The sequence below is a fragment of the Diorhabda sublineata genome, chromosome 6 (assembly GCF_026230105.1).
Source record: "Diorhabda sublineata isolate icDioSubl1.1 chromosome 6, icDioSubl1.1, whole genome shotgun sequence".
In the NCBI taxonomy this organism is placed as follows: Eukaryota; Metazoa; Arthropoda; class Insecta; order Coleoptera; family Chrysomelidae; genus Diorhabda; species Diorhabda sublineata.
The window spans coordinates 11941195-11954167 of record NC_079479.1 but is presented as its reverse complement, the minus strand read 5'-3'; the positions used below and the strand labels follow the sequence as shown (position 1 = coordinate 11954167).

Sequence of the window (12973 nt, the reverse complement as noted above, 5' to 3'; positions counted from 1 at the left end):
TATAATTACTAGCGGCTATGATACTGATTTCGGTGTCGGTATCCAAGAGTTAAAATTAATATTTACACTATAGTCGATATATAGTTATAAGGCAAAGTATTTAAATATAACTTAACATTCCGTTAATAGTTCCAAATGCAGATAAAGTTGAATGTTTATTGTTTCCACCATAGTCTTATGTTTTTATCATTGAATTCAGCGATTTTTATTAACCACTACGCTAAATTTAATCTATGGTTCAGCACATGTTATTTGACAGTTGACGTCCAAAACATAACCAATATAATAATTATAACTTTTTTTGCAGTTGAAAACGTGTAGATAAACCAGTAAGATTTTTTAAAATTTTATTCATTTCTTCAATTATGGCTGGTATAAAATCCAAAAATAAACTTATTAAACAGAAAAAAGTTTCCAAGCAATCAAAAATCAAAACACCTTTGAAATATCCGATAAAACTTTCCACAACTAAGAATAAGAAAACAACTTTACGAAAACCAGTCGACAATCTAGATGAATTCGTTGACGAATTTAAAAATGATAGCTCAAATACTGATAGTGAACTGGACATGGATAAAGAACTTAGCGAAAATGGGGAAGGTAAAAAAATAAATATGCTATTTGCTTTAAACATTTCATGTATATATATACTTAACTTCTTCATGAATAATTTTCATTTTTAAAGATATTCTTGGTATTAAAAGTGATGAAGAGGATGTTGACGAGGAAGAATCTGCTGAGAAACACAAAAGAGATTTGGAAAAATTGAAACATAGTGATCCTGAATTTTATAAATTTTTACAAGAAAATGATAAGAAACTTTTAGAATTCAATTTATCCGATGAAGATGATGATAAGGATGAAACTGAAGATGATATCCATAAACCTACAGATAAATTGTCAGTAGGAAGTGATGAAAGTGACTTTGAGGTAAATATGATTATTTATGTATGTTTAGTTTTATAATTATCAAGTCTAATTTCTCCATTCCTTGCTTTAAAAGAAGGAAGCTTTATTCATACTTTGTGTGAAACCAATTTAGCGTTCTGCCTAGTCTCATCCTTTATTCTTGATAGTTGGATTTTTGGCAATTTACAAAAAGAAAATAAGAAGTACATATTGTCAGCTTAAGTCACAAACCATGTAACTCCACTTTTTTCCTATATCAACAGATCTGCTCATAAAGACTCAAAAATCCCTTACAATTTATAAATTTATATAGAAAACTTTGCTAACTTCTGACTTACATTTTGTTCAAAGCTAATTACACTCTGTGTTAATTTACGTGACCTGTTTTTCTTCAATTATTTTTTCAAAATTTGGTATCTGGCAACTATTTCAATCTTTTATTTAAAAAACAGATCAAGTCTCCATTAATTTTTTTTCATTATCAAGTTTTTTGTGTCTACTATAAAATTTGGTGATATGGTGTACTAAGTTTGTGACTTAAACCGACAATACGAATAAATCCCTAACTTTTTAAATGTTTGGGTATGTATTTTGATTCACTATTATTTACTTAGAATAAATACTCCATTGAAAACCTGTAGATTGTGTAGCACATCACATAAGAAAAAACAGAAAATTAATAAAAACAAAGTACTTGAACTTGAAATTACCCAGTGAGAACAACTGTTTGTCAGTCTCATAATTAATGTCATACCAATCTTATTAATATGGCTACTTCAGCAGAAAGCCATGAAGTAACATCTGCTTTATTTAATGGAACACATTTTGAAACTTCTCAAATTGCTAAAAACATACCACCACATTATAGTCTTGATGTTTGCAAGATTCCTGGATAACCAGTTTGAATGAAGGTGGATTGGAAGACTTGGATCAATAGAGTGGCCAACTAGGCAAATAAGAAGAATTAACTTTACCTATGATCGAAAAATCTGTAAATCAAGTCTACCATCATCTTGGTCTATGACAGATAGTCAAAGGGACACAGTTTGATAGATTCATGTAAGAAACAGTTTTGGTTTAATACACTGTTTAGTTAGTTTGAAATTTATTACTAAAATTAAGTTTATTTTGATTTTTATCAATTCTCACGTTTTTTTTCTTATGTGAACCCTCCTAAAAATTTTTTTAATCTGCTACTTCATCAAATAATGTAAAATACTCCAGCTTCCTATTTGAAAAATATTAATGACGTCATAACTTTAATGCTTTGCATATTAGGATGAAGATCAAGAAAAACCAAAGGATCCAAGAATAATCACTCTTAAAGTATTAAAATCATGGCAGTCTGAAATTCAGTCAGATAAGACTAATAAAACAATTATAGCAGTTATGCAAGCATTTAGTGCAGCATTGAGAACAGTTTCAAACGATGGAGATCAAGAAGCAGGTTATTACAAAGTAGAAGGTAAGACATGTGATATTGAAACTTAATATTACTAGCACTCTAAGTGAGCCAATATGCCTCATTCTATCATTATCAAATGTTTTCAGGTTCTGCTGTTTTTAATGGGGTTATACAATTGTGTGTACTTGAGTTGGGTCCAGCAATAAGACGATTTCTTAGACTTCAACCGGGATCTAAACAGCCACCACATAAGTGTAAAAAGTTTATCAAGATAAAAAAAAGTTTAAAATCCTATTTTAGTGATATCTTGAAGGTTCGTTATATCTCAAAATTGGTGATTGTATAATTAATGTAAAACTTTTTTTTCAGCTATTGAAAGGAGTATCATCATCAAACATTCATACAGTTCTATTAAAACATTTGCATTATATGTCAACACTTCTGACCTCTTATCCAAACATAACTAAATCTTTAGTAAAACATCTTATACAATTATGGGGAACTAAAGATGATTCTGTAAGAGTGATGGCATTTTTCTGTATATTAAGAATAACCAATAATCAGCAAGCCTTTATCCTTGACACAGTCTTGAAATCAATGTATATGACTTACGTTAAAAATTCGAAATTTGTCAGTTTTAAAAATTTGCCTGTTATAAACTTCATGCGAAGATCTTTAGTAGAAATGTATGCATTGGATGTGAACTTTGCATATCGACATGTTTTCCTGTATATCAGACAGTTAGCCATACACTTGAGAAATGCCATAACGATTAATAAAAAAGAAAATGTGCAGGCCGTTTACAATTGGCAGTTTATAAATTCACTGAAACTGTGGGGTTGCTTTTTAGCAGTCACATACAATAAAAAAATAATGCAACAATTGATTTATCCGTTTGTACAGATCTGTATTGGATCAATTAAATTGGTGCCTACAGCACAGTATTACCCTTTAAGATTCCATATTGTACAAATCTTGATAGATCTATCAAAGGATACAGGCGTTTTTATACCAATTTTACCATTTTTATTGGAGGTGAGTTTGAACTGATTATTTAAAAATATATATAGGCATATCCAATGACTTTATGTGCAAATAACAAATTATATCCTTCAACTTTTTACTTCCTAGCCCTTTTTATATGTTTTTTCGTTATGATTTGTCTTGATTTTAGATCTACTTCAATTGAATTTTAATTAAAAAAAAAACAGATTAAATCTTTATGTTTCAAGCTACTTCCAACTTTATCAAAATATATTTCAATTATAAGATTTTATCTGTTTTTAAACGAAAATTCGATTAAAGGTGACCTAAAATCGAGATAAATTATCACGAAAAATAATAAATTATTTGACTATAGATTTCTGCTAGGCTAAACTGGGGTATCCTAATAGTTTTTAAAGAAAAATGTAACAACACAAATTTTTCACTTTCACAATTTTTCTGAAGATACTCAGCAGGTACCCTTCAATGTATGTGATATTGAAATATTTCATTAGTGGCAGGATATCCAATCATATAAAGAGCTAAGTTGGAATTTCTGGAACCATTGTTGATATTCATAATACATTTGTTCACAGTACCACTACACCAACACTCCCAATTACACTGTTTCGTTTTGATTACCAAGTCTTAAGGACTAAAGGTAAACTAAAACCTAATAACTTAACTTACCTGTTTTATACTTAATTTTCTCACCAATAAACCTTCTTCCATAAAAATTTATTCCAGCAGGAAAACCTCCTTGGCGGGAATCTTCACATTTATTCAAATAAACTATAGAGTGGGCTGTAAGGAATTGGCCCTCTGCTCCTATTTAAGCACCGGGGTGATTCTTTTCATTGTATCCAACATTCATAGGCTTAAGAAATATCTATATGAAACCTTTTTTTCAAACTCAAAATGAAATATAATGAAATATATTCAACAGGGTGGGTTTTAAATTTGTTTATAAATCCAACAATACATTGAAACAATTTTTGGGCAATCCTAATTATTAGCTGTGGTGATTGTGACACCAAGAGGTCTATTATTTTCCGCTTAAAAGAGCACATATCTCATTTAAAATATGGACGGACGGAGTATTGCCGATCAGACAGTATAATTGTAGTGTGTTTAGTATATGCAGTGCTAGGAAAATTAAATTCTAGTAGCACTCGTCTCACCTTCCACTTTATAATTACTTGCTTCTTGATTTTCATTATTTGAAACTATTTCAAATGCTACACTAAACGTTTATAACATTGATATATTTGTTTTATCCGTCTTGTCTGTCTAAAATTCTTACTGTCATGATTTTAATATCCAAGAATGAGTCTTCTTCATTTCTTTAGTCGTTGTTATCTTTGTCCTAGTATGTGAAGTGGTAAAGGTGAAATAAAGTTTATTAAAGCGTTGTCATAGAATATCTGCTGTAAGTCGTCTCAATGACACCATATTAGTGAAACTACCTAGTGTTTGCACACTGGTAGTAATTCTGCACAGTTAGTCTTTTCTAAATATAATAAATTATTAAGCTGACCTTTGTTAGGCTAATATATGATACTCGAATGGTTTTGGTAAGAAAATTCTAAATTTTTACCTTCTGTACTTTCACAATTTCTTGGAAGGTATTAAGCAGTTATCATACTACCTATACTTATACTATGTACCTGTTAGGAAAAGAAAAGTCTGTATAAAAGGTATAACTAAACAGTAGTTTGCTGGGCTATAATTATTACCATTGCACTTATCAGTCTGAGTAATTGAAGAAATGTTTATCTGAATTGCTCAAAATTTTGGTAATATATGATGTTGATAACATGGATTTTTCAATGGTTTTCCTGATTCTACAAATCATGGAAAAGTTAATTGCTGTATTATTACACTAGTGAATGGTTGAATAGGGGGTCCTTGTTCCTTGATGAAATACCATTCTGGTTTAGACTTGGTAGAAAAGTAGCACATCTATTACGAACTATTCTTCCTTCATTTTATTCAAACTTCTTGTTCTAAAATTATAGTGATTTGAAGATATTCGAAGAAGATCCTATTATCGTAACATACTAGTAATTACTTCAATGTAACTCATTGAAAAATAGGAAATTGGCGTTTATATTTTAGATTTTCAGCAATTCAAAATAATGGTTACTGAAGTTGTTAATAATGTAAATAATACAGCAATGAAGAACTTTGTATTGACTATTTTCACTTTTTAGGTATTAACCACACAAGATTTTAATAAGAAACATAAAAGAGTATCAATGAAACCGCTACAATTTACTTGTCTGTTGAGACTGTCAAAATCCCAATTGCAAGAAAATGGTTTCAAAGATACAGTCATAGAAACTATTTATGGACTGCTTCTGGAATATCTAAGTTCACAATCACATACGCTGGGATTTCCTGATATGAGTCTTATTTCTGTTATACAGGTAATATATTACATGGTATATCACTATATAGCCCTCCTTTGCTTTTGTCTGTCTCTTCGCTATAAAATTAGAAACTTTTATATCTGCAACCTCTTCTACCATAGGTATAGAGGTGATATTTATTCTTCATTTAATTTTATCCTTTGCTTCTTGTTTACCTCGTCTCCAGTTCAGTCCCCCTTTTCAGTTTTTTTGCTATTTCTCCATTCCATTTCCTTCTGAGCCTACCTCTTCTTTTTGTGTGCTCTGGTTTCCCATATCACTTTAACTGTTCTATCCTCCTGCATTCGCCGCACTATGTGTCCAAACCGTCTCAATTGTTGTCCGATATTTTGCACTGTACTCACTAAATTTAATTCGCATCTAATAATGTCGTTTTTTATTCTCTTAGTATTTTCATTTCGCATGTTGTTATTTTTTGCTTCAATTTGTTGGTTAGCATCCAGTTATCACAGCCATAGATCAGCGTTGTTAGTAGTAGATTCTCGTTTTTGTACGTTTTGTTATCTCTTTTTGTTAAAGAAATACTCTTTACAAGATATTGTCTTATTTACCCTATTGGATACCTCTTCGTCAATTTTTTCATCTGGTCTTACGATTGTCTCTAGATACTTTAGCCTATTAACGCTCTTCTTTTCTAGTTCTTGTATTTGCACAATTATTTCTTCTGGGTTGTTAGATATTTTCATTATTTTTGTCTTTTGTATGTTTATCTGTAGTCTCTATTGCTCCATTTCATAATTCCACTCCTGTATTCTATTGTGTAGCTCTTCTTTTGTGTCAGTAAATATTAATAGGTCGTCCGCATACATTAGTTCGTTTATGTAGATTGGTCTCAATCTTTTGTATCCTATGTGTGTTTTCTTTCCTCCTTTGTTCACTTCCTTAGTTTTTTTTTCCATCACCAGAAGGAAAAATAACAGGCTTTTAAACGCCTCCTTGTCTCACTCCTGTGTAAGTGATAAAACTACTTTCTATTCTTCATTATTTCCTATACATTTTCTCTGTTTATACTATTGAAGTAGCGGAATAATACAGCAGGTATCAAGATTCAATTACCTGGGAGTAAATATATCTAGTGAAAGAAACATTACTTAGGAGGCACGAACATAAGCGATGAAAGCATCAACAGTCAGCGGCTGTCTGAGAGATATAGTGTGGAGAAACAAAGTGATGAGCTCACAGAGCAAGACCAGAATCTATAAAACCTATTCTCACAAATGCCTCAGAAGCCAGAGCCGAGACATCAACAACCATAAGAATAATGAGAACTGCAGAGATGAAAATACTACGAACCATCAAGGGAGTCACCCTCAGGGACAGAATAAGTAGTGGGCGTACAGGATGTGGTGAGATGGGTCAGGGCACGAAAAAGATTCTGGAGGGATCATGTAGAAAGAATGCCAGAAGACAGATGGGCAAAATTGGCTAAAAGTCAGAGACACACGCAGACCTGTAGGCAGACCACCAAAGAGGTGGTAAGAGAGCTGGAGTTCAGCTTCTGAAGATCCAAGAAGAGGACCAAACGTACAGGATTGAACAGGATCTGATCCTATTGAAAGAGGAAGAAGATACTATTGAGGCTTTCTCTAAACCAACTGCTGCAACATAAAACCTACTGTCTGTACCTATTATTTTTAAATGCTACTAGAGTCATTTAATGCATTGTCTGTGACGTCCAGTCTTAGTCTACCTTCAATTATATGTTCAAAGATCTTGTATGTAGTACATAGTAGTTGTAGTAGTAACAGTAACTTTCTTTCTTGTGGAAGGGTGCTATTATTGCTATTCTCCACTCCTCTGGGATTTTATGTGTAATAATTCCATATTCCCTCATTTCCTAAGTATCAGAAACTACTGAAACTACCGATATGTAGACTAATTCATGAAGGGGATTCAAGTACACATTTGTGAATGGGTCTTAACCATATGATACAATCTCTAATACATCAGTGGGTACATGAGATTGTTGAGAATATTGTTAAAATTTAAACATTTCAATTCTTCGGATATGGTTATCTATAATTAATTTTTAAAATCAATTTAATTGACAGGTTTCTGAGGTTGGCGGGTTTTGTACTTTTTGGTATAGCTTATTAGTATTAAAATTTGGTGTAATATCCGTGTTTATTGTGAAATCATTGATAACTACTCAATAATAACTCATGAAATTCTATTAAATCTATTATACAATTTGATAACGGACTATCAACTCAAAAAAAAAAACTATGAAAATATAAATATGAAATTTGGTTGGTTTTAAAATTCTCACTGGAAATGGAATTTCATCCAGGATTACAGTTAGGTACTGGAAATCCCTAAAATTTTTTATATTTTGATTCGATTAATGTGACTTATAAATTCTAAACAAGATATGTTTTTTAAGACATAATTACGCAGAAGTTGCCAATGCAGAATATAAATATTTTAAAAAATCTGAAGTTCTAAATCCACCTCTTAGAAACCCTTTATTATTCAGTTTTAAAGCTCATCTACCAATTAGTTTAAGAGCTACTATCAGCTCAAGAAATTAGTGTATTTAACTTTGGTCTATCTTGTATAATAGGGTAAATAATCTTAATATCCTATTTTTTAGATTAAAAAGTTCATAAAAACGTGCAAAAACCCAAATTACTTTAGAAAATTTAAACAAATATTAGAAAAAATAGAACAGAACTCCAAGTATATAGAAAATGGAAGAGCTAAACTGAATCTGAACCTAAATGATTTTAAATTGATTGAAGGATGGGAAGCACAAATTAAAGAGAAGAAACCTCCTTTGACTGTATATTACGAAAGCTGGCAAAAACTAACAATTGTTAAGAAGAACAAACAGATGACTAAAAATGATGAATTGGCAGATTATAAATTGCCCACTCTTAAAAAAACACAGAAGGAAGGTGAGTTTTAGCTTCATTACTACAAATTACTTCAATACACGTATATTCACACACATGATAAAATTGAAGTATCCATATTTATTATATTCTCTCTCCATTTATATACAAATGCTGCTTTATAGGGCAATAAATTATTATTAAAACATGTCATAACTTGTTGAGACTAGTTTCTAATTTTATTAATAGTACAATTGCTTTATTTTCTTTCAATAATTCTCTCTTTGTTTATTGACGACATAGTACGTTTTATAATGTGTATTGCTAAGACATTATTGAAAACAAAAATTTAAAGCAGCAGTGGCAGCAAATGGAAGACACAGATAATCAGCGAACAGCACAGCGTTGGTTCAATAATTCAATAGTCTCGATTGAACACTTGAAGATCAATTACACTCAGATCGACCACCTGCGTGCAATATTGAAGTTACAAAGGAAGCAGTAGAAAACCATCCAATTACCAGCACTTGAACATTGTAAATCAGTGATTAGGCAAAGGACAATTATCAGAACTCTGTGAGGAGTAATAGGTATATAATGAACATCTGATGCAATGTATGTGGCTCTCCTACAACAAGACAATTGTTAACCACATAACTGCGAAAAAAATTAATAATAAGATCGAAGAACTTGGTGGCATTGAACTCCTACCATATCCAGCATTTAGTCCGTATCTTGTACCATGAGATTATGGGTCTATAACTTAATTCATACGGTTTGATAAGAGATGGCGTAAATTGTATATTACATCGTTCCAATATTCCAATAACCGAACGTGCGTTGGAAAGCTACTGTTATTGTACGTCTTTTCAGTATATGTCATTCATTTGAAGCGTTAACAACAATAATTTTTTTTCACTCAAATATGTCGAACTTTGTTCCTGAAAAAGTGTTTTTGCGGGGAGTTCTTCTTCATTACTTTAATATGAAGAAAAATGCTGCCGAAAGTCATCGTATTTTGGTGGACGTTTATAATGAACATGCTCTAGCTGAGCCAACGTGCCAAAAGTGGTTTGCACGATTTAAAACTGGTGATTTTGGATTGGAAGACAACCTGGGCAGCCAAAAAAGTTTGAAGATGAAGAACTGGAAGCATTACTCGATGAAAATTGTTGACAAACACAAGAAAACCTAGCAGAATCTTTGAATGTCACTCAAGCAGCTATTTCAAAAAGTTTAAAAGCAGCTGGATATATTCAAAAGCAAGGAAATTGGATCCACATGAACTTAGCCGAAGGATTTTGCATATCCGAAATGCTGCTGGAACGCCACAGAAGGAAGTCATTTTTGCATCGGATTGTTATTGGTGATGAAAAATGGATCCATTATGACAACCCCAAGCGCAAAAAATCATATGTGAAATCCGGCCAACCAGCTAATTCAACGGCAAAGCCGAATATCTATGGCGCGAAGGTAATAGTCTCTATTTGGTGAGATCAGAAGGGTGTGCTGTATTATGAGCTGCTAAATCCGGTAGATTCACAAAATTTAGAGTACTTAGTTTTTTCTTTGGAAATTAATTACCACTGGCAGATGGAAGAAGATACTGGGGCAAATTTAAAGCTTTAGGTGGAGTTAACCCTTGTTCATTAGAGAGCTTTAGTCAGAATCCTGCTAATTTTCTACTAGTTTCCTTGCTTTTCAGACTAGATTTACTACTTACTTACACTACACAACACTGCATGGTCGTGGAAAAAAACAACAAAGCCACGTTTCCGGGAGAAAATAGCCGTTTCGACAAAAAACTGGCAATAATAAGGTCTAAAATCCAAGAAATGACTCTACATACCTCACAGAAATTTACGATAAAAGCCAAAAGGCGGCCATTTTTATATAGGCATCAGGTGATTTTGACAATTTGTTTGAATGCTCAATTGATTCTTGTATGCCAAGCTCATGAGCTTCAAGCCCATGGTCTCGTGAATCGATGAACTATAAAAACTAAAATTAAGTGTGAAATTTCAGAAAATTTGGAATCATTTTCAATCAAATTTTAAAGCTGATATTCGGTATTGTATTGTTTGATAAGTTAATTTGATACTCTGTTTTTGAAAATTTCTAATAGTTACAAAAATTAAATATTTTTTACATCTTCATTTTTTCAGTAGGTAGTAATTATAAATGATGTAAATTTTTTAGCGAAAAAGAATGAAGGTCCAGTAGAATTGTTTCCTAGTGATTCAGAAGAGGAAACATCTGAGAAGCGCAAGAGAGGTAAGAGAGGTGGAAAGAAACATAAAAAATCAAGTGAAATTAATGCAATGGATGAGGATGACGGTATCAATGAAAAAGATATTGTTGAAGATATTCAAGAGGATGATTGGTAATCTGTTTAAATGAAGTTTCAAGTTTTGTAAATATAATTTTATATTAATGAATTGTTTTACTGAATAAATTAATTACTTCAATTAACACGTTGACTGCCGACTACGAGATAACTCGTAGGTAGCGATCTTTTCAAGGACGCCAACTACGAGTTGTCTCGTCTGGTGTTTACTTGCCATTCTTGTGTTGCTACGATTAAACTCTTAATATATCAGTGCTAATATCGATAGATGGCTTCTTGGGAAAGAACAAAAAATCAATGTTGGCTTGCATAAAAGACAATTTATTTGAAAAGGAACATAAAAAATGTAAGTGTAAGAATTAAGTCAAATTACAGAAGTATAATAATATTTACTGTTTGTGGAACTTTTTAAAACAACCTTCCACACACAGAGCTGGCTTTTCACTACATACTGGACAGTAATAACGCGTTTCTCGGCGTTTTTTTCCTTGGTTACATATGCGACATGGTTTCGTTGGACGCTGTTTTTTTTTCGGTAGGCGGTAAACTCTCTAAATAATGGATACTTTGCAATTTACTCTTTTTCGTAACATGTTGAATTTCTTGTCCAATCAATGCGAGCACGAATTCCTCTCTGAACTTTATCAGTTTTATGTTAGAAGATGTAACTTTTTTAAAAATTTTGTGAGCATTGTGGATGTAAACCTCTATAATGTGCAATGCATCCTTTTTGGGCCATCTATTAGTCTTTCTTAGAGATGAATAATACGAAAGCATTTGATCTGATCGGTCAATGCCAGACATTCCATTGTTGTAATCTCGAATTATATTCGGTTTCATAGAAATTTTTCCATTGCTATTGGGCACTTCTATCATTTCAACAACATGCATGTTTGAAATGCAAAGGACATCTCGCTTGTCTTTCCCTTTGCAAACAGTAACAGGACCATTTCGCTGCTAAATACACCCCCCTTTTTTCAATTTACGATTTACTGTTACTGTTATTTCGTAGGATTCCACACACATACGTTTTTCGTGTATTTAACAGTTTTGTAAGTGTAACAGAATTATAAAAATTATCCATGAAAACCGTGTATCCTTTATCGAGATAGTCCTCAAGTAAATGTAAAACAACATCAGTAGTGTGGCCTACGTTATTGACAGTTATCTCAGATTTTCCACTATAAATATTTATTTTCATAACGAGACCATCGGACTCACAAAGTTCATACAGTTTGGACCCATATTTGTGTTTCTTATTTTTTATGTATTGGCGGAAAATCAATCTTCCCCGCCATAGCATCATAGACTCATCAATACAAATATTTTTATCTGGTACATAGTTTTCCCGCATAATATTGTTGAAATGATTTAGAATTGGTCTTACCTTGTATAATCTGTCGGTAGATGGTATTGAGTTATCAACCAAATGAAAATAACGAAGTAACAACTGGAATCGATTTCCACTCATATGTGAGCGCCAAAAGTGTACATTATATAGCTCGTTTGTGCTCCAGTAATGTTCAATTGATGGAAAAGAGCAAGGTCCCATTTGCAGCAGAAGTCCAATAAAAACTTTCATCTCAGCAACACTAACGTTTTGCCAATTTGATAACCTGTTGGTTTTCTTTATTGTTGTGCGTTTTTCAATTTCTTGCGCAGCATATAAATTAGTTTGTTCCACCAGTAAGGCAAGAAAATCGTCCGAAAAAAATAAGTCCACTAGCGTTTGAATTGTAAAATTAGTCGTATCCAATTTCACACCAACCTTTTCTTTGAAAATAAATAATTCAGGACTCTGTTGAGTTTCTGTCCACAAATTATCATTCGCATTTGATGTTGTTGCTTGAGAATCATCGGCGTTATCTTCAGATTCCGGATCATCTTCAGATTTTGAGACGACTTCATATTCACTATCACTTGAATTCTCAGAAGGTTCATAATCGCTACTGCTATTCACGCCAGAAAGCTCATCAAACTCTGAATCACTTATATTTAAGTAGTAATCAATTTCACTTTGAGTCAATGGTCTTTTCCTATCCATATTGAGTTCTTAGTAATT

The 12973-nt window shown here is 32.1% G+C and overlaps 1 protein-coding gene across 1 annotated transcript; it reads left to right on the top strand.

The window, feature by feature from the left end:
• Positions 1-240: 240 nt before the first annotated feature.
• On the top strand, positions 241-12958 carry LOC130445126 (nucleolar complex protein 2 homolog). The gene is made up of 8 exons (XM_056780640.1): positions 241-600; positions 686-930; positions 2188-2374; positions 2461-2627; positions 2684-3349; positions 5512-5727; positions 8324-8627; positions 10764-12958. Exons 1-8 carry the CDS (start codon positions 366-368, stop codon positions 10949-10951), a joined length of 2208 nt encoding a protein of 735 aa, XP_056636618.1. The 5' UTR covers positions 241-365; the 3' UTR covers positions 10952-12958.
• The last annotated feature ends 15 nt before the right edge of the window (positions 12959-12973 follow it).

What these genes read in the sequence shown, in the direction of transcription:
- LOC130445126 (XM_056780640.1), top strand. Translation starts at nt 366, where the DNA reads ATGGCTGGTATAAAATCCAAAAATAAACTTATTAAACAGAAAAAAGTT. An exon ending in AGGTTATTACAAAGTAGAAG is followed by an intron (nt 2,375 to 2,460) that starts GTAAGACATGTG and finishes AAATGTTTTCAG; the next exon opens with GTTCTGCTGTTTTTAATGGG. An exon ending in TAAAAAAACACAGAAGGAAG is followed by an intron (nt 8,628 to 10,763) that starts GTGAGTTTTAGC and finishes TAAATTTTTTAG; the next exon opens with CGAAAAAGAATGAAGGTCCA.